Here is a 22,064-nt window from a genome sequence, read left to right as displayed (position 1 = left end):
TGGACATGCAATGGTTTTTTTTTTTTCTTTTTTTCCCCTTGGTTTACTAAAAATTATTAAGATCGACTCCTTGTTAACATGATGCATTAATTGATCTACTAAACCAATGACTTTCAGTGCAGGAAGAACAGCTAGCTGGGTTCTCGATCGAATTGTAAAGCCTCCGACGCAACCAATTACAAAATGGCACCATGCACTAAGGAACAGTACTTTTTATTGTCATAATCAAGGCTTTCCTTTGCACTGATCATGATAACCATTGAATCAGGAAGAGCCTTACCCCAATAAGTGAAAACAACATGTGTTACTGATCATGCATGAGTGCAAGTGTAACGATAGCAGGAAAGTCGAAAGTCATGGTCTTCTACCTAAATTCATGAGTGCTTGAATGCTCTAGGAATTTAGGTGCAGAAAGAAAGAACTACTTGTTGAATAAGCTTTCTCCGAGGACCCATACATGTATTTTGAGTGCAAAGGGCCGGCGGCTTTAGTTCATACGCACCTAACTCAACTTCCACTATCTAGTCATTTGGAAATTAGTACACTTCCTGCAAAACTCTACCAAAAGATTCCTTCATATGATCAGTCTCAAATTAACATGCATGTTTATAAATAGATCACGATATCCCTCCAATTTGCCATACGTACAACACCGGCCTCCTTAATTCCCTACCTTATTTTTTTTTTACCTCTGCATATATAGTTTCAGCAACCCTTAATTGATCTACCTGCTCTCAACATTCGATATGGTTCGTTTTAGCTCTATGTTCTTCATCATCCTCTTCGCTTTTGTTATCCATTTGCCATCAATGGATGCTCGGAGCATTCTGCGTTTGTCGATGCGAGAGGTACCTTCTTTGGAGGATGGTATCGACGTTTCAGGAGCAGTTCCCAATGACCCTAACCCAGTACCATCTTCATATGGAGCAAAGGCCACGATGGAACATCGTATCATGTCGCAGTCAAATCCGAGTCCTGGAGTTGGCCATCACTACTAGACACCTGTACGTACGTATGTACGTTGTGTCCGTTGGTCCCCGTACGTTTATATTTGGAGAAATCCGATTATGCATGCATGGCAAGAAGAAGATATTGACTACGTACTTGATCAATATTTCTAGCTAGCACTGTCGGCCGGTTGGAAAGTCCAGATTACATAATATATTTTAGTTGTTAGTGTTCTATATATTTTATGGAGTCTACTAATGTGGGGTTAGAGTCTTAATTAATTTCTCTCATGTTAGGAGTATTTGTCTTAGGCTATTAGTGATCTTATTCAGTTTTCTATATCCACGTAAAAGTCTACGTCGACATGATGTGTTTGCCTACTCCCAAGTCTTATTTTGTATGTTATTAGCTAGTTTGGCTACAAAAAGATTTTATAAAAATAAATCTATAAATTATCGTATTTTGACGTGGTGTATTATTAGATTGTAAAATTATTTTTATTATATTATATGAAATCATGTCAGCTTAACTTGTGGGTTTACTTTTATAGAATTTTTTTTATGACTCATGTAGCACTTCTCATATTATCAATTATGATGTATTAATATTTATGCATGTCTCATGACATGTATCATATATATAAACGTACGGATCATGCATCTTATAGCACATAGATATCATAAATTAAGTTGATTAAGTAGTACTGGTATTAGCAGGTACAGAAGCCAAAAAACCGATGTGTGAAGATGATCTACAAGCAGACAGAGGTGATCATAAGAAGAAGCTTGTAATATGAAATTAAGGAAAACAAAATTAGGAAAGAAATAAGAAAATTAACCAAACAAAAACTATAGTACTCCGGTCTTCGCTTGTTTTTTCTTTTCTTTTTGTTGCTATCAAATATGGAGTTAGCTGAGCAGACCTATCTTTCTTATCTCAGATCATGGCCGGGTAAGATAAATTTAAAAAGAAAGCTGGTGGAAAATTGGTCACTTTAACGAACGAAATCTGCTATAGATACAAAATTAAAGATCATATAAAAATAAATTCACAAATTATCGTAATTTAATGCGATTCGATAGATTTATTTTACGATTAAAGTAATTTTACTACGTTATTTTGTTAACTTTCTTTTGTGTAATTCCATTATAACTAAAACACTTCTCTTAAAATTAAACTGCTAGAAGCAAAAGGCTTTTCTCTCCTCAGTAAAAAAAGGCCGCAGTTATTAGAGCCTGTGCACCTGCCTCAGAGGATCACACCTCACCAAAACCTTCCAGAACAAAATTTCAACAGAATGCCAGCATCAACTCTGACCAATAGGATTACTTTAGCATATTGTAGAGAAACTCTGTTATTCTATAAATACCGAATAGTACTTAGCTGTAAAAGTGTGAAAAAGAAATGTTGTTAGAAAGTCAGTATTACGTCAGCTGTGTACATTCCATTTTGATGAATTCTAGTTGATGAATTTCATCGAACACATTGTGTGCATTGCTGTTCAACTCTCTGTTTTTAATTTGCTCAACATGGTATCAGAGCCCGATAGGACCTACGTCCAGCTTCTTTTCTCCGATTCACTATGGCACCATCCAAACACTCTTCGCCTAATCCTTCTATCACAAATTCTGCAGCTCAACTCATCACCATTAAACTATCCACCAATAACTATCTTCTATGGCATGCTCAAATAACTACATTTCTTAAAGGAAATTAATTATTTGGGTATGTTGATGGAACCTTACCCATGCCTTCCAAAACCATCAATGATGCTCCCAACCCAGAATCTACTTCTTGGAATCTCCAAGATCAGTTAATCATGTCTGCTATTTACTCCTCTCTTACCGATACAGTGCTCTCCCATATATTGGACTGTACTACATCTCGTCTCATATGGTAAACTCTCCATGGTCTCTATTCTGCACAATCTACAGCTCATCTAATGCACACGAAATTTCAGTTGGCCACACTCAAAAAAGGATCCGACTCCATTTCAGTGTATTTTCACAAAGCTAAGGCTCTATCGGCTTCTCTCAATGCCGCAGGCCATCCCCTTCCCGAATCTAAATTTATCATCTATCTTTTGACTGGATTAGGGACAGATTTTGAGTCGGTGGTATCCTCCATTACCACTCGACCAGATCCCCTTTCCACTTCTCAGGTTTACAGTTTCCTTGTAAATCATGAGTCGCGTCTTAATCACCAAACTCAGTCTCTTCTTTCCGCTGCCTCTCTCTCGGCTAACTCCATCACTACACGTCCCACAAACCAGCTCTTTTCTACTCCACCCAACCGAAGTCGTGTTCGTGGCTTTCGGAGAGGTTGGGGTGGTCACTCCTTCAATCCAGTCTCTTCCAACTTCTTTCCTTCTCAACACACAAATCGTCCTACATGTCAGCTTTGTAACCGTGTTGGCCATACTGTTGTCGCTTGTTATCATCGTTTTGATCATGCATATCAGTCCCCCCCTCCCTCATCCTTTGCTGTTAATTTTACAAATTTTACAAATTCCATAGCTTCTCCTAATAATTGGTTTCCAGATACAGCCGCCTCCACTCACTTCACGTCTGATTTCTCAAAACTCAATCTTTATTCCTCTCCCTATCAGGGACCTGATCAAGTAACCATTGGTGATGGATCTTCTCTTGCGATTCAGTACTCTGGCTCTAGCTTACTCCCAACACCTTCTGGCAATTTTCTTCTTCGTCAATTACTTCATGTTCCATTAATTTTTAGAAATTTATTATCCGTCCGTCAATTTTGTTTAGACAATTCTGTTTTCTTTGAATTTAACTCATCTGGTTTCTTTGTGAAAGATTTACATTCTCAGGAGGTACTTCTTTAGGGCCCCGTTAAGAATGGTCTGTATGTTATTCCAGATGATCAGGCCATCCTTTCTTCACCTCAGCGTGCTTTCATTGGCGAACGAACCTCACCAAATATCTGACATTCCCGTTTTGGTCATCCCTCTCCTCGTATCACCTCTTTCACTATACGACATTACAACCTTTCTGTCAACAGTATCACTACTCAGTTCCCTTGCTCGGCATGTCTCCAAGCTAAATCTCACGCTCTACCTCATCCACCCTCATCTTCCCGTTCTACTTCTCCTTTTCAGTTATTATTTTTAGATGTTTGGGCACCTGCGCCTGTGCTGTCCTCTAGTGGTTTTCGTTTTTATCTTTCTATTGTTGATGATTTTACCAAATACATTTAGCTTTTTCCATTACATGCAAAATCTGATGTCTCTATAATTTTTCTATCTTTTGTTAAATATGTGAGCAATACATTTTCTAAAAATATAATTAACATCCAATCTGACTGGGGTGGTGAGTTCCACCCTTTCCATGCCATTTTGCAAAAACTTGAAATTTCTCATAGAATTACATGTCCTTACTCTCATGCCCAAAATGGCAGTGTTGAAAGACGTCATCGCCATATAGTTGAAACTGGTCTTTCTCTTCTAACTCAGTCTTCAATGCCTATAAAATATTGGGTTGATGCCTTCCAAACTGTAGTTTTTCTTATTAATCGAATGCCCACTCCTATTCTTCATTTCATTTCCCCCTTTCAAGCTCTTTTTAAATCTTCCCCTGATTATACCTTTTTACGTGTTTTTGGCTTGGCCTGTTGGCCCAATCTTCGTCCTTTTAATCGTCACAAATTAGATATAAGATCTCAACTGTGTGTATTTTTAGGCTACACTTCTAATCACAAAGGATATAATTGTTTACATATCCCATCTGGTAAAATTTATATCTCGCGTGACGTTCGTTTTGATGAAAATGTTTTTCCCTTTGCTGATTTTTCCCATCAGGCCTCCCTTCCTTCGATCTCACATAATCCATTGAGCCTTCCCACTTCCCTCCCACCACGGGCCCCTCTTACTTATTCTCCTCAACCTACGGCCCAGTCTAGCCCACAAACCAATTCCTCCCCGTCTAACTTAGACATTTTTACTCCCACACAAACTCAAGCCCATGAGCTCTCTTCTCCTAACCCTACCTGCCCGATAGGATCTCTCGAAAGCTCTCCATCCAGTTCCTTTTCAGCGTCGTCATTCCCCTTTCCTGTAACTCCCATTCCTCACGCTGCCTCTTCAATTCCTATTCCTCATTCTTCCTCTAATAATCATCACATGCTTACTCGGTCTAAAGCCCTAATCATTCGACCTCTCCGCCGCCATGATGGGACCATTCCTTGGCCACCATCAAAACACTCAGCATCTCTCACTGAAGCCTCCCCCATCCCAGATGAACCTAGCTCGCACACGGACGCTTCCAAATTCATGGTTTGGCGTGCTGCCATGGCTAGTGAATTTGAAGCCCTCCTTAAAAATCAAACTTGGATTCTTGTCCCCCCTCACCTGAATCAAAATCTCCTAGGCTTTAAGTGGGTTCTTAAAACCAAACGGCTTGCCGATGGAGCCATTGAGCGACGCAAGGCTCGTCTAGTCGCAAAAGGATTTCATCAACAAGCTAGGCTTGACTACTTGGAAACCTTCAGTCCTATAGTCAAGCCAATTACCATGCACCTTTTGATCTCCATTGTAGTGACCAGACGATGGTCTCTTCATCAATTAGACATACAGAATGCGTTCTTGCACGGAGACTTGGAGGAGGATGTCTACATGCAACAACCAACTAGGTTTGTTAATTCTGATTTCCCTCATTATGTTTGTAAATTGAAAAAATCTATTTATGGTTTGAAACAAGCTCCTAGGGCTTGGTTTTCAAAGCTTAGTTCTAAACTCATATATCTTGGTTTTTGTCCTTCACTTTCTGATTCTTCACTATTTATCTTCACCTCTGCTACTGCCTCCATTTATGTGTTAGTTTACGTAGATGATATCATTGTTACTACCTCGGATTTGTCTCTTATTTCTAATTTTATTTCCTCTCTGTCCAACTTTTTTCCAGTAAAGGATCTCGGTTTTCTTCATTTTTTTCTCGGTATTCATGTCACTCGAATACCTACCGGTCTTTTTCTCTCACAATCTCGCTATAACTCTGATCTCTTAACTCGGACTAATATGCATGAGTCAAAACCAGTGTCCACACCAATGTCATCCTCGTCTAAACTCTCTGCCATTGACGGATCCTATTTTGAAGATCCTCAGCTTTACAGAAGCATTGTTGGTAGTCTACAATACTTGTCGTTCACTCGTCTTGACATTTCATTTGATGTTAATAAAGTCTGTCAGTACATGCACTCTCCCCGCAATTCTCATTCGCAAGCAGTCAAACGCATCTTGCGTTATCTCCGCCTCACCACCTCTTTTGGCCTCTTCTTCTCATCTACTTCTACCTTTAAACTCACTGCCTTCTCAGATGCTGATTGGGCTGGGTGTCCTGATGATCGAAAGTCAACAGGTGGTTTTTGTGTTTATTTTGGGTTTCATTTAGTGTCATGGGGCTCCAAGAAACAACCAACAATAGCCCAATCCTCCACTGAAGCAGAATATAAATCTGTTGCAAACACTGCTTGTGAACTTTTATGGATACAATCTTTGTTAAAAGAATTAAGAATTTTTATTTCTGATGCCCCAATCTTGTTATGCGATAATATTGGTACGACTTATCTCTCGGTTAATCCTGTCTTACACTCAAGAACCAAGCATGTGGATCTTGATTATCATTTTGTACGGAATTGTGTCGCTAACAAAACTCTCACTGTTTCTTTTGTTCCAAGTAAAGAACAGATTGAAGATATTCTCACTAAGCCACTCTCTTCGGCACACTTTGCACTTTTACGTTCAAGCCTCACTATTCACTCTGTGCTGCTTGAAGCGCGAGGGGATATTAGAGCCTGTGCACCTGCCTCAGAGGATCACACCTCACCAAAACCTTCCAGAATAAAATCCCAACGGAATGCCAGCATCAACTCTGACCAATAGGATTACTTTAGCGTATTGTAGAGAAACTCTGTTATTTTATAAATACCAAATAGTACTCAGATGTAAAAGTGTGAAAAAGAAATGTTGTTAGAAAGTCAGTATTACGTCTGCTGTGTACATTCCATTTTGATGAATTCTAGTTGATAAATTTCATCGAACACATTGTGTGCACTGCTGCTCAACTCTCTGTTTTTAATTTGCTCAACAGCAGTGAATATCAATTGCTCAGAATGCAACCATTCCCCAGCCGCTTACGTTCCCAACACTCATCCCGGTATCCCTTTTTTTTTTTTTTGGCTACGCCCAGGAAGGAGTGAATTTCTGACAATAATTAATGTAAATCTATCTCCATTAACTACCGGATCCTGCAAGATTTCTTCCCATGCAAAGTCGAAGTAGTAGTAATTACTTCTTGAGTTCTTGTCCAATATATTTCATACAGCTAGGTATAATGATCTGACCAAAGCCAAACTCCATTATAAATAGATCGGTGAGAGAGGAGGAGGATGCAATATTCATTATATCGTCCAAGGACTTGAAACAATATATCATTTACCAACGTACGTACACGATTCATCCTGCATGCAGCATGGCTCGCCTGAAATCCGAGTTTTTCTTCGCCGTGGTGATATTGATAATATCATCCAGCTTGGCGATGGCGTCCACTTCCAAAGCCAGAAAGCTGATATTCGCGTTGGAAGAGGAGAATAATGCTCCATCTTTGGATCAGAACACTGCTACATTGTATTTGTTTTCTCCCGCAGTTCATCAGAAGTCCATTAATAGAGCCGGCGGCTGGCCTGCCCTCTCACCTGCTGCCAACGATGCTTCTGATCTGATCACAACACCAGTACTAGATCACGACAGCAAAAAATATGTCCTGGACCAGTACCACTATTCCCAAATCCTTCATCGAATTTTGCATTCGGGTCCAGGAGAGCGTGGAAAAGGCCATGGAGGAGGAAACCATTAGAATTGGCTACTTCGTTCAATATCTCTAGTACTCTAAAAATAAAAATAAAAATGTCTACGTATTCGAGTACGTTCTTACCCTGCACGAGTCAATGGAAGATGATCTCGAATCGAATTATAAGACAATTATGATATATTGATATGATATTTTCTTCCATATATATATATAACAAATATTGAACAATTATATTATACTCTAAATATAACTTTTAATAATTCTACTCTTCATTTAATAATTCCTGAGTTGTCTGGCACAAATCTCTATGGCACTCAACTTCCTCCGTTAGATTATTGTCTCTCTGGTCTCCGTCCAAAATGGATCAAAATCATTCCCTACAACTACAAGTAGTCCTTCGTATTAAAAAAATATATGAGCAATGCTGTTTATACATTTTTACATCAAGCTAGAATTATCTATATTACATAAAGCTATTTTTACCTACATATTTTTGCTCTGTAAAAATAGCTTGATGTAATACGGAGCATGATACCAACACGAACTTCGAAGTGTTGAAAGATGGGATCCTAGTAACATTAGTAATGAACTAATGATTCCTACACATTCATTCTCAACAATGATATAATTTCATTTTACAACATATTTCACAATAATATTTTAAAATAAAAATATCTTTATAATATGATATTACTTTTATAAATTATTTTATAAAAATATCCTTTATTTAAAATATAATTATGTAAAACATTGTGAAAAAATGGTTTAAATTATTTTTCATTATAAATATCCTTTCAGATCCCTTGTAAAAAAAAAAAAAAATCATTATAAAAATAATAATAATAATAAATTCTGATGGGATGCTGTTTTTATCAAAGGACCGTCTCTCGTAAATTTAAAACTTGTAAGTAGATTGCCCACATATCACCAATAAAATATATATATCTAAAAAAAATACAGATAATAAGATCCATACACTATCAGTGGCGAAGATGAGTGGGAAGAGTCTGGAATAGTTTGGTATAAGTATCGAGCATGGAAGAGTCTAGTGACCCACGTGGCCGGCTATACACGTCCCCACTGTCCAACACATAACATGAACGTACATAAAATTATTTGAAAAAGTGTAAGCTCATATATGACATCACGCGACGTCCCGTAAAGATTCGAAACAGCTAGACAATCTGTGTCTTTGTGGGTCCAGACGCTACCAATAATTCCCCTGCTCAACGTACCGAGACACTTGTAATAGTTTACAAACATTGCGAATTAACTGAAATAAAATCAACATCGAGAGTATTGTTCTTAATAGTAATTAATTCTATTATTTCTAAACAAGCCAGCTGATACATTACAATTTAATTAAACAGCTTTGATTGATTTATGAAACAAACGAAATATACAAAATCGGTTAACATGATTGAAAACGATCGAATTCAAGATGCATGACAGAAGCATAATTCCCCCGCATTTTGTTTACTGAAGTGCAGCTATCTCTGTTTTTTGGTGGATACTACCTTGGTTTGAACTCGAGACAGATAGACCTGGCACTGTATAACAGTTTCATCTATCCTGAACCCAGGAACAACTGTGAATGCAACCGATGATGGGTCTGATTCCGGTTTGCCGTCCGACGGAAGGAACGCTTCTTCTTCTGCTACACTTTCCATGTACACTTCTGAAAATCTACACCCCTTGCTAACTTGAAAAATTGAGGCCTCATGCTTAAAAGAAAATGCCAAGCAGTGAAGGAGCCAAACCCGCCTTGCCATTTCAAGGAATGAAGCAAAGAAGGCAGTATTTGGGAATTCACCAGCATTCACCAGATTTCTTTGATCCAGATTACCAAACAACGATGATTCCAACTTGGGATTGACAAGTCTCAAGTACTTAACAAGGCAAAACTTTGCGAACTTTGATTTAAGCTTCTGGCCTAGAAACGCCTTTAGTTTCACAGATTTCAGTTCCGTGAATCGCCTGAAAAATAGTTGTTGCTCCTGCTTCTTATCTGTCCAAGATTCACCTGTAAGAGAGAAGTATGGATAATTGAAAGACTCAAACATTTGCATGCAAACGAAGGACTCGAACGCGAAGCATTTGTGATCATCTTTCCGATAAACCACTCCCGGTACGATTGCATGTGCTGCTGCATCGATATCCCAACTAGAAACTTTCATCTCCTCCGCCATCAACCTGACGAAGCTTCGAATGGACTTGACGGTGTGCCGGAGAAGTGTTATAAAATGGGCAGGAGTCAAGCCTGAATGGTGAAGATTGTCGAGCTCATGTAAATGCCCACTTTGGTTCAATCTCTTCTCAAGTGACCTGTTCTGTTTGGTGGCTTCCTGCAATTTCTCTTTGAGAAATATAATTTCAGAATCTTTGAGCCTCAACTGAGATTCCAACTTCTTCCCCATTATTTCATAAGTTTTCAGGACACTCTTCTGCTCTTGAATTTCAGCCAAAACTATTGCCTTCTCTGGTGAAGCATCGAACAGTTTCTTCGAGTAACTCTGCTTCAATTCAGACAAACTCTTCAAGTCCGAGACTACTCTTTGATCAGCAGCTCGAATCCCACCAGCATCATAAGGAGACTGAGAATGCTGTAACTGAGCGTACGCGGCTTTAATGGATGAAATGCTAGCAAACAGTTTGGCAAGAACAGCTTCTAAGGCCACCTTATTCTCGAGCTCTTCTTCTTCTTGATCGTCACGAGGACGAGACCGACTAGCCGCCCGGGCTGCACTCTTGCTAACATTCCAATCTTTCTTGACTGTTTCTTGGGGCTTGACCTTCTGATTTCCATCAACTGGAGCAACTCCGGTTGCCATCCGAAGGTGAAGAACTTTGGCAAACGTCCTTGCCAATTTACTTCCAGCAGGATTCACGGCCGATGGCTTAACGGAATCCATCTACAAAATGTCGTAAAAGATGATAGTGACGAAGAGAGGGATTGAGCAAAGGGAAATATGCAAGCGAAACGCAATATGGAAAGAGAAAAAACTACAGTACTAGCAGAACAAACAATTGGGACAATGATGAGCGTGCTGAACAAAAGAGAAAAGCAAAATATGCTTTAGCATATGCACTTAGATCGAGGCCATTAATGGAGGATGGAATTTCCTTTTGCTCTTTCACCTTTCAGAATTTTCAATTTGCAGTCTTTTGAAAGAGTGAAAAAGTGGATTTAGACGCGGGAAAATAGAGAAGAAGAACAGTGAAAGTACCAGAAAGAAAAGCTGAGGAAGAAAGATTCAAAGAGACGTTTAAAGTTCGAAGTACTAATTACGACGCACTTGAACACCCGGCACACCTTCCTGATCATAAACGACAAGTTCCTGAAAAGTATATAACACGATGTACAAACAAATACTTCTTTTAAATTAAAAACAGAAAAGTATTTGGAAGAATCAAAAGTTAAATTACCATTTCTTCTTTTTGTCTCCTCTCTCGAATCTAAGCCTAATAAATTATTTCAACAAATATTGTTAGTTTTTATTAAAATTTATAAATAAAAATTATTTATTTATATTAATTAATAAAATTGAAGATGATACAAGTATAACCACTGTGCCTTTTTAACTACGATCTAGTGCAAACCATAATAAACAAAGAAAAAAAAAAAAAGCTCTCCACAAAGCTAGAATATGGAACATGGTTCATTTCCGCAAAACATCCATCATGTGCACGTGCAAATGAGACTAATAACTTGGTATGATTAGAAGTTTGTACACCAATACATTTAATCTAAAACTAACATGTAATTAAACTATTATTTTATAAATAAAAACTAATTATTTTAGAAGGAAATGTTGGTCCATTTTACATCCCATAGGATTCCTAGTGCCTGCATAATGTGACAAAAAGAGATCATGTCCTATATATGCAATCTGCATTGACCATATGGTAAAAAGTCATGTGGCCCCCATCATGAGTACTTTGTGCAGCAAGATTATTAAAAGTCATGTGTGGTCGGCCCCATGACTACTCTGCAGCAATATTATTTTCCATCCTCTATGGCCTATAGTCCTCCTCATTTATCACACAAGGGGCTATTTCAGCACCAACCTTTTAAATTTTGATAATTCCACACCCACCTCTCTCACACATGGCGGGTCCCATTTATATAGATTCCATCGTGTAAAGGCATTAAGTATGAAAAAAATATATTTATTTTTTCCAAAAATAAATGCTGAAATATCATCTTTCCATAGCGGGAACATGTATTTTATCCTTACTCGCAGAAACATTCGGATTTATGTAGCAGAAATTTGTCAATATTTCAACCACTACACCTTTTAACGCCAAGGGCTATAATCCAAGAGAACCAAAACGAAAGAAAAAAACGACTCACAATCTGACAATCACAATCACTTTCACCTTCATCAATTTAAGGAGGGGAAAGTACATTTTGCATATCTAAAAAATTACATTTTTTCTCAATATATTTTATTTTTTTATTAATTTGGTTTGGTTACCTATTATTTTGTTTGGTTAGGTTTTTATAAGGAGGAAAAATAATAGAAAATGTTAAATATATTTTAGAAAAACTTATTTATCCACGTGTCAATATTTATTGATACGTTGAAAATTATAAAATTTTAAATTTAAATTTAAATTTCAAAATAAGACTAATAAAATAATAATATAAATAAAATTATAAGTACATATAATACTATTTAAAAACAATTCCTATAAAATTGTCACTTCTTAAAAATGAGGGACAGTTAAAACTGCACCATTGAAAACTTGAAATAGAATTTTTATAAATTTTAAATGAAAAAAAAAAAAATCAAAGGGAGGCCAGTGACCAGTCACCTCCACAAACCAACATTGGCCACCCGTTGGCCCGAGGGCAGCAAAGGTAATGGCCACATACCACCTATGAGCCTAGTGGTCAACTATTTTTTTAAAAAACTTTTTTAGATTGAAAATATAATTATGACTTTTTGAAAAGAAAATTAGAATCTGAGTATTCAGAATTGTAATTAATTTAAACTAAAACAACGTTACCACCAAATCAAAAGAATCTAAATGCATGCTCGCGAATGGGAGTAGCTAATGCCTAATTCTAACGTTAACATTTAGTGACCAAATCATTAAGAATAATGTTGGACTAAAATTGTATAATCTTAACACTCCCCTTTATAAAATGTACCCTTTTATAAAATGTAAGAAAAATCATGACTCACGTGACATGACCAACTTTTTTACGGTGGATCCCATTTGTTAAAAAAAGAAGTGTATAAAACTTGAACGCTCTAAAATTATATTTAGCATTATTCAATCACGACTTCGTTTGTTTCTTAAATTCCTCTCAACTCATCATTATAATTTTTTTAAATTTTAATACAAAATATAATAAACAATTTAACTTTTTCAAATCCTAAAATAATAATAATATTAAAAAATAATATTCTAACAATATTTTATCATCTAAACTCAACTCAATTTATCATACAAACACTGCCTAATCCTCACCACTTAGAGATAACATTTGCAATGATGTTGATTATGAGTTCAGTTGTATATCACTTATTATGAAATTTATTAAATTTAAAAAGAAAATCGAAATATCAGTAACTTTTAATGATGAATGATGTGATGCACATCACCTGTAAGTTGTTAAGGTTATATTTGGTAAATGAAGTAATATGAGATTATTTTATTAATATTTATAAATTATTTATTATTTTTATTATTATTCATAAATTATTTCAGATAACTTTAATATCAACGTGGCCGTATCTCAATAAATAGAAAATAGAATTTTTATGACTTTTATATACTTTTTTTAAAAATATATATATTTATATAGTTACTTCAATTAACAAATACGACACCCAATTAATAAAAAGATATCTACGCATAACTTGAATTTCATATGTTCCTTATTGGTCAATCCCTTTCATGCTGACAAACTGCCGCGATGGAAAGCACGCACAGTACATTATTGCATGGAAACATCATAGTCCATTTCTTACTTTTAATTAAAAAAAAAAAAAAAAAAAACAATTTATGATCGTGTTATAACGCCTGATTTGAATTTTGACTGACCAATGAAACAACATCGCGAGAAATATTAACATACCGTAAAATATCTCGAAAAATTGCACGAGAACAAAGTATTGTATCAACTTCACTTCATAGCAACGTGTAGAGCAAGAAAAACAGGGCGACAGAGACAACACCTCCACAACTATATCCTTGGACGGCGACCTCTACGATCCCTGCAACCACACCCCCCACAAAAACAAAATCATCGAAACCTGAAACAAAATAATTAAATTTCGACAACATAAAAACAAACCAGACAATCGAAACGAAAACTGTCGTGAATATTAGTTCAATCGCAACACCTTTTTACTTAAGAGAAGAACTTAAAGAGGAGGAGAAGAAGAAGAAGAAGAAACCGAACGAAAGTAGTTTGTAACACAAGATATGAACAAAAAACATCCAAGTTTTGTACACATGTATAAACAAAGACGCGTTGATGGACAGTGTTCTGAGAGTCTGCGAAATTAAAGCAGCACATATAACCTTTCCTCCAAAAGAACTAAAACCCTGGGAAAACCATTATACTCTGATTCTCAGCCGAATAATAAATAAAGTAAAAATCTTCTGCTCATGGAATTAAGAAAATAAAACATGATCGAAGACTAAATAAATAAAAGTCTGAAACGAAACTTCCTCTTCCTCACTAAACCTTGCGTCACCTTACGAAGAAGCTTCGCGTAATCGGAAGGAAAAAATAAATAACTAATCCCTTTTGACCCGACTTCAATAACTTCAATGCCTTGAAGCAAGGTTTTCCCCTATTTCTAGTTTGAGAGTTGGCTTTTGGAGCAGCAGATAATATTGATCATCGGCTTTACGTTCGTTCAGGGAGGGGAGAGAGCAGATAAACAGAGAGAGAGCAGGGCAGAGCTCTCGAGCGGCAGAGAAAAACAGAGCTGTGCTGCTCAAAAACGAAAGAGGTCGACATAAAATAATTACGAAAAGAGCTTTGAGGAAAGAGCTGCCGGACAAGACAAGTGTTGGGGTTTTAAAGAGATAGGGTCGTTTTCGGTATCGGTGTTTACGGTAGTGCCATCGGTTCTTTTTTATTATTACGTGTCAGCTGAGCGTGGGGGTTGGGGTCGGGTATGGGTAGTGTGGGTAATTCAGGAGTAAAATCTGCGACGATATTGTAAATGGACAGTCTTAAATGTATCGGTGAGAAATTTATAAAAAAGGGGGTTGCCTTCCGTGTGAACGATGAGGCCTACAAATCGTACGAGCGATGCCTGGCACGAAACGTGACGACCTGTTCGCCTGCGATCCCAGAATCGGCTGATTATTTGCGGTCAAACCCACTGTCACTGACTCCGCAACAATTTGCGTACTCTTTTCCACAACAAAAAATAGGAAACAATAAAACTATTTTGCCTTCCAGCTCTATTTGATCGTGATTAAAAAAAAAATTTTTTTATTTAATAATTAAAAAAGTAATTTTAAATATATTAATATATTTTTTTATTTTTTAAAAATATTTAAATATATTTAAAAAATATTAAAAAAAAAAAAAACCTACCGGCCAGTTATAAAAGTAAGGCAGCATAATAGCCCCACTAAACACACAAAAGGAGCCCACACTAAGATTCTTTTGGGGTTAAATTTTCGTTTGTAATCTAAACTCATCTAAACTCATTATTACAATTTTTTCAAATCTCAATACAAAATATAATAAACAATTCAATTTTTTTAAATTTTAAAATAATAATAATATTAAAAAATAATATTCTAATAATATTTTATCATCTCAACTCAACTCAATATACAAACGTAGCCTTAATTTGGATGGTGCAGAAAAATGGTGTATTGTAGGCGTTTATTAATGAAGAACTATAAACGCACAAGTGATTGACAAAGTTGTAGTTTCTTCCTTTTAAAGCCTTGAAAATTTGCACCCAACACAAATATAAAAACTTTCCACATCAACGTGCCAAAAAATAATTTATTTTTAAATTTTTTAAAATTATAATAAATCTCATTATAAATAGTGTGTATAGCAAAACTCAACAAAGTCATACAGCTTTTCGAGATGATATAATATACACTTATTTTTTGAGTTGAAGATAACAAAAGCAATTGAAGAACTTTTTTCTACTTTAGAATGAACACGATATAATTTTAAAATTAGGATATACAAGAAAATAAACAGGAAAAAGTTTAATTTTCGATATTTCCAACATCTCGTTTGTACGACACCATCAAGCCTCATTTTGGTGTCGCTTACACACCCCCTTCGACAAAAGCGAAAGAAACACCCAAGAAGCTACGAATCAAAGTAAGGCAATTTCCATCGCATAAAAATACAAAAACCATGCAAGGGATTCGTATAGATCCAACGGCACAGGAGAAATAAATATGGGGGGAGGGAGGTAAATGTCCAAAAAGGGTAAAAACAAACAACAAATAAACGAAATGAAACGAATCTCTGTTGTACTAACAAACCATCCCTAGGCTCTAACATCTTGAACTCAAGTCTTTGGTGTGGAAAGGACCTTACTACTTAAATCTCTCTGCGCACCAAAACTGTCAGGGAGCTCATTGGCACCACCAAGGCGCCAAACATAACGGGTAACAAGACATAATAAGCCTAGAAACCAAAAAAGCCGAGCTCACTTGCTCTTTCCTTCTCGAATGTTTCAAAGTACTGGTAAATAATTGTCACTGCAAGCAGAATTCCTGTCCCCGAACCAATTGCCCCCATGAAATCAGCCAACACTGTCAATGCACCAATGCACATGCCACCAAATGCTGCGGCAGTGGGTATGTAACGGTTCAGCTCCTTCTGTAAGTTTGACTCACGGTGCCCGGGCATCACCATTTGTTGTTCCTGCAAAGTCAGCAAATTATATGAAATGATGCGCTGCCATTTTTGTAACTAAAAGGTTATCTATCACTTCATGTTTTGCACAAGTGTCCCACATTTTTTTAGTACCAAGATGCAAAACAGATGGGGTGTAATTACTGTTTCTTTTTTAGTTTCAAAAGGTAAAACGACAAACATTTTTGCTTTGGCAACAAAGATTTCAAGGTATGGCCTATGCAGACCATATGCCAATTGAATACATAAAACATATTCCAAACCCACGCCATCCATTTACCATCTGCCTCTGAAGCAACAAGTTGTTCAACTATTACCCCTAAGCCTCAAGTTTAAATGGTAAAAATATAGGCAGAAAACAGGGGGTGGGGGGACTTCTGAATTCTATACCTCTGATAGCACTTTCTTTTCCTTCCAACTTCAAAAAAGTGGGGAAAATATTACTTCATCCATAATAAATATCTTATTTTCAATTTTTCCCGAAAAATGAAAAATAGCCATCCTATATGATGGCACTAAAAAGTTTGACATTCTAACTATCCCACATCCTAAAAAATGTCATTTACGAGAATGTCAAAGCATCAATGGTACAAACTGTGCAACACAACCAGCTTTAAATTGCAATCCTATCTTTCAGCCCTCCAGTATTTTTGTAACAAACTTTTATAATTCAAATTTCTATCATTAGCTTTCAAATAGGTCTCAGTAGTTTTGTAACAAACTTCTACAATTCAAAATGTTATATACAGATATCTTAAATATGAGTAGCTTGGTGGATATAGTCCAGGTGGGAAGCTCAAATGACCCCAAAATACATTCAGACAGTCGTAACAAAATCATTTTGATAGGATTACCTCACCAATTTAGAGTCATGCCAGTTTCTATACCTTAAGATATTGCCAACTTCAAATTCAAAACTAGAAGAATTCAATCTCCATGAACACACAGAGACGCGCACACAAAATACAGAAGAGAAACTTCAATCCAAGAATTCTTACCTTAAGCTGCTTGGCAACATCTTTAGCTGATGATCCTGAAACTTCAATCCAAGTTTTTGAGAATAATGCACATGCTGATAACATAAAGACCAGATAGAACAACGCATGGAAAGGATTGGCTGCCATATCAGCTAAGCTGCAAAATATAGGATTGTATCGAAACGGATTTAACAGCATCATTAAGTCAAGGAGTAAAAGCACACATATTTTACAAGGTAGCACAGATTCTTCAATTAATCGCCATGTCCACATCTTGTATATATTCGATACAGATATGGTAGGAGACATACAGGATTCGTATCCATAGAATAAGGTAAAATAAGGAAATCAATATTTTATGTATATGATTCAGATACTGCAAAATAGGAGTCAAACACAAGACTGATATTTTTGGACAGAAACTAAATTTTCTCAACAGAAAAAGGGGGAGAGGGGGGGGGGGGGGGGGGTTCTGAATATTAAAAAAATAGTTTTTTCAAAAGATATACCCTTCCGAATTCTGAATTTCCATAAATATCAAACATGGATTGTTATATCATTCTTTAATTTTTATCTTTTACATTATGCCTTTTATCGTTCATTATTTATCTTTGTACTAAAAACAAGCATTATAAATATTTAAAAATAAATTTATTTGATAATTAATGCTAGCTCAAATGGCACCTCTTTTTTTTTTTTTTGCACATAATAATGAGTTGGAGGATAAGGATGCAGGTTGTGGACCCACCATTGGTTGTGTAAACATACTATCACACTCACATTCACACAGAGACAATTAACATATACTTACCATTTGTATCCCATGCATTCAAGAGTTGATTTATCTTATCAATTGTGTCCGTATTATATTCTTCAGAGGTTATTACCATCTGAGCTAGAGTTCACTGTCCACATCTTATTATATTGGGGTTTCGTAGATGATCACCCATATCCAAGCACAGACAAAACCTATGGCTTATAAGACTTAATTCAATCTCTATTAGGGGAAAGTTCTTAATTACCTTGACGGTGCGGTGATGTAATATGCAAGACCACCAACAGGAATAGACTGACCACTTGAGTATTCGGATTCCTTCCATTTACCCAAAAGATTCACCAAAAAATTTCCACTGTATCTCCGGTAAAGTAGCTGTATAGACACAATATACATATTTTTCAGTTAAACAGTGACACAGCATGTCAAATCCAAGTTGTGGATACAAGCATAAAGTACCCGTACCTGAGAGATGAAGTAAAGATTGGACACAAGGGCAGAGTGTAGAATGATGGGCATGTTGGAGGTATAGAACAGCTTGATTGGATAAGAACCCTGCTGTCCTCTGGCATTCTTTGACCTCACAGGCAAAACCACACGGAAACCTTGGAAGTAGATTACAATTAGGAAGACCAATACTGTAGCAAGCAAGTTTGTCACATTTGGGAGATTCTGCCGGTAAAAGGCCTCCCGGAGAGCACGAACCTTGTCCGTTCGAGTTATAAGCAGATGGAATAGAGCAATAACAGCACCCTCAAATTCAGCTCCCCGTCCACTGTTAATAGTGGTGGGGCTAAATGCTTTCCAGATAATGTTTTCACTGAAAAAGAATCATATAAGGCCCCGTTTAGATACAAGAAGTGTTTCATCTCGTCTCATCTCATTATTACAACTTTTCCAAATTTTCACACAAAATATAATAAACAATTCAACTTTTTCAAATCTCAAAACAATAATAATATTAAAAAATAATATTCTAACGATATTTTATTCAACTTTTAACTTTTATCTCAACTCACTATCCAAACGGCATCTAAATTTTCAAATATTCAGATTCATGATACACATTTCAACGAAGTAAGTAAATGAATTCCCCAAAAGATAGCAAGCTCTCAAGTTATTCGTAACCATGAGGGAAACATAAACTTTAGTGCTTAGCATTGAAAGCTTATATGAATTCTATATCCAGAACAAAGAAATTACAACACTCACCAGATATTGGTAGCTATGAAAAGTGAAATTCCAGAGCCTAGACCATATCCTTTCTGAAGAAGTTCATCTAAACATATCACAATGATACCAGCAAAGCAGAGCTGAATGATAATAAGAATAGCATTTCCAACTCCAAGTTGGCCAACACTGCCGTACATCCCTGAGAGAACGTATGCAACCGCCTCACCCACAGCAATCAGGATGCCGAGTAACTTCTGTGCACCATTTCTGGGAAGAAAAGGGGAAAAAATCATGTCAAACATAGACCCCAAGTTGCACAATCCAGTTACAGTCATTCAAAAATAAAGGCCATTTAGTGCTTTGGAGGGAGCATTGTGAAGGGAAAAACATCTTTAATAATCCACACACCCAACGATCTAGGAATCAAACTCGTTAAAAAAAAAAAGATACATAAAAGTCACTGGTCAAAGTAAACCTAGCCTAAAAAATACAATAATTTGGATGTCTGCTAACAGAATTGGGACACAAATACACATTATATACAAATAGTTGTAGAAAGATACTTACAGGAGGGCACGATCTTCACGTACATTGTTGTCCACTTCAATGATCTTTGACCCAGCAAGGAGTTGCATCACCAGTCCAGAAGTCACAATCGGGGTGATTCCAAGTTCCATAACAGTCCCACGGTTTGAAGCAAGAATAACTCGCATCCAATAAAATGGATCTGCACCTGTTGTGGAGTGTATGCCATAGAGAGGAAGCTGACTGCAAACCAAGAAAATGAAAAGAGAGATCACGGTATAGATGACCTTCTCTCTAAATGGAATTTTTCTATCAGCGCTCTGAACTTCAGGCAGGAATGAAAGAAATGGTCTGACCAAATGGAGAACTCTAAATCCTCCTCCCATCTTACTTTGTCCAAACTAACTCAATCCAACCTGCACAGTCATTCAAGGAGTAAAATGAGTTTAATGTAGAAGATAAAAACAAGCAATAAATGTCTTCCATATAGAAAACATTCCTTGATTAAAATGAAAACTGCCATCCAGACCATTAATTTGTAGATAAATAGCAGGTGAACACAAAAAATATCATCATTGTTAGTATAGAACATGTGCTGTAGTTGAAATGAGAACAGCTGCATAGAAAAAAAAGAAAGCTTAAAATGATGAGTGCTTCCTAGAGGTAAAAGAACATAACAGAATGAACGATACATTATACACCAGTTTGACTTTTGAAAACGGAAAAAAATTGTTCTTGAACAAAAATATGAATCTGGTTTCCGGTAATCTAAAATGGGTGTCACACATACCTTCTAAGAAAGTGAGACTTTCAAGTTTCAACCAGGGTTGTAAAAACCCTGAATCAAATTTTAATGTATTATCCCAATATTTTGAAGAACACCGGGTTGTTGTCCTCAATAAAGAATACACCCAGATTATTCCAATGACAGCCAGAGTGCCGAACACCCCATGATGCAATAAGAAATACAATTTCTACCTCCTAGCTGTTAAGTGGATAAAAATAAAGAACTGGTTTCGGTTTGTATAAACTTCATAAAAGCAAGCTGTGGTATATGTTTTTGGCAATGCACCAACACCTCAAAATCCCTCATATAAATTTTAAAAACTGGTCTCATTTTCAGCAAATTGAAACTTCTTTTCCAGGCCTTCAAAAAATTCTTGAGCCCTTTGTCAACTGAAGGCGAACAGATGAACAGAGATATATATTAAAAAAAAATAAACCATAAAACATGGCATCACAAACCTGTCAATTTATCATAGCAACATATAAAGGCAAAAACAACTTGAAACCAAACATTCAAATATTCAAGAAAAAGTTCGAAAAAATCCAAATAGAAATCGTTTTTAAGACGACCGAACTAATCTAATAAAATTTACAAGCAAATCAGCCACAATAAAATTTGTGAGAGCGATATACAGAGATCCAACACATGCACGCGAACACGTGATAAACTGAAGAAATTTGATAATTCACAAACTATCACCTAGAAGAAACACAAATGCATACGGAAAGTTCTGATGCGTGTTAGCATGTACCTATATACACGGACATACACATGACCACCAACATATATAATTACATATACGAATACATTCGGAAATCGAACAGATCTATACATCTGGAATTAAGTTAAAGAGAGGGTGAGAGAGATTTAGAGGTTGAGAAACTAACCCAAGATCCGTAAGAAAAAATAAAATTCAAGAGACCGAAATCCGGCGCTTGCCTCTAAATGAATCCGATGGTTTAGTCGGAGAAGAATTGGATCTGGAGGAGCTTAAAAGGGAAGAGAAGGGTTTGGGGGCCGGGCCTGAAGGTAATGTGGGAGGTACGATGGGCAAACGTGGCTTGCAGGCCACGGAGGCAAGCGAATTAAGAATTGACACGTGTGAATGGACGTTACGTGGATAGGATGAGACCGTATGTTCGACAGGTACTAGTATTTGTTACCTTCTAAACGACCTGTTTGA

The 22,064-nt window shown here is 36.5% G+C and overlaps 2 protein-coding genes across 6 annotated transcripts; both read right to left on the bottom strand.

The window, feature by feature from the left end:
- Positions 1-9,071: 9,071 nt before the first annotated feature.
- On the bottom strand, positions 9,072-14,777 carry LOC121236763 (protein GRAVITROPIC IN THE LIGHT 1-like). 3 transcript variants are annotated; one of them, XM_041133210.1, is made up of 4 exons: positions 14,489-14,777; positions 13,864-14,002; positions 11,000-11,110; positions 9,072-10,684 (listed from the first exon to the last, which is right to left on the bottom strand). In XM_041133210.1, the coding sequence occupies exon 4, from the start codon at positions 10,682-10,684 to the stop codon at positions 9,263-9,265; it is 1,422 nt and encodes a 473-aa protein (XP_040989144.1). In that variant the 5' UTR covers positions 11,000-11,110; positions 13,864-14,002; positions 14,489-14,777; the 3' UTR covers positions 9,072-9,262. The 3 variants fall into 3 exon arrangements, with proteins under 3 accessions (XP_040989144.1, XP_040989143.1, XP_040989142.1); XM_041133209.1 differs by lacking the exon at positions 11,000-11,110 and having other exon boundaries at positions 14,460-14,777; XM_041133208.1 differs by lacking the exon at positions 11,000-11,110.
- Positions 14,778-16,121: 1,344 nt separating this feature from the next.
- On the bottom strand, positions 16,122-21,964 carry LOC121236761 (protein transport protein Sec61 subunit alpha-like). Of its 3 annotated transcripts, none has more exons than XM_041133205.1 (7): positions 21,821-21,964; positions 20,137-20,510; positions 19,609-19,836; positions 18,862-19,216; positions 18,644-18,771; positions 17,643-17,778; positions 16,122-16,653 (listed from the first exon to the last, which is right to left on the bottom strand). In XM_041133205.1, the coding sequence occupies exons 2-7, from the start codon at positions 20,478-20,480 to the stop codon at positions 16,414-16,416; spliced, it is 1,431 nt and encodes a 476-aa protein (XP_040989139.1). In that variant the 5' UTR covers positions 20,481-20,510; positions 21,821-21,964; the 3' UTR covers positions 16,122-16,413. The 3 variants fall into 3 exon arrangements, with proteins under 3 accessions (XP_040989139.1, XP_040989140.1, XP_040989141.1); XM_041133206.1 differs by lacking the exon at positions 21,821-21,964 and adding an exon at positions 21,769-21,807; XM_041133207.1 differs by lacking the exon at positions 21,821-21,964 and adding an exon at positions 21,633-21,655.
- Positions 21,965-22,064: the final 100 nt, after the last annotated feature.

The sequence above is a fragment of the Juglans microcarpa x Juglans regia genome, chromosome 6S (genome assembly GCF_004785595.1).
Source record: "Juglans microcarpa x Juglans regia isolate MS1-56 chromosome 6S, Jm3101_v1.0, whole genome shotgun sequence".
NCBI lineage: Eukaryota > Viridiplantae > Streptophyta > Magnoliopsida > Fagales > Juglandaceae > Juglans > Juglans microcarpa x Juglans regia.
This window is presented reverse-complemented; position numbering and strand designations above follow the sequence as displayed.

Excerpts from the sequence above, each read along its gene's own strand:
- LOC121236763 (XM_041133209.1), bottom strand. The coding sequence starts at position 10,684 with ATGGATTCCGTTAAGCCATCGGCCGTGAATCCTGCTGGAAGTAAATTG.
- LOC121236761 (XM_041133205.1), bottom strand. The coding sequence starts at position 20,480 with ATGGGAGGAGGATTTAGAGTTCTCCATTTGGTCAGACCATTTCTTTCA. Across the intron at positions 19,217-19,608 it reads TTCATAGCTACCAATATCTG|TGAAAACATTATCTGGAAAG; the intron begins GTGAGTGTTGTA and ends ATTCTTTTTCAG. Across the intron at positions 18,772-18,861 it reads ATCTTTACTTCATCTCTCAG|CTACTTTACCGGAGATACAG; the intron begins GTACGGGTACTT and ends GTGTCTATACAG.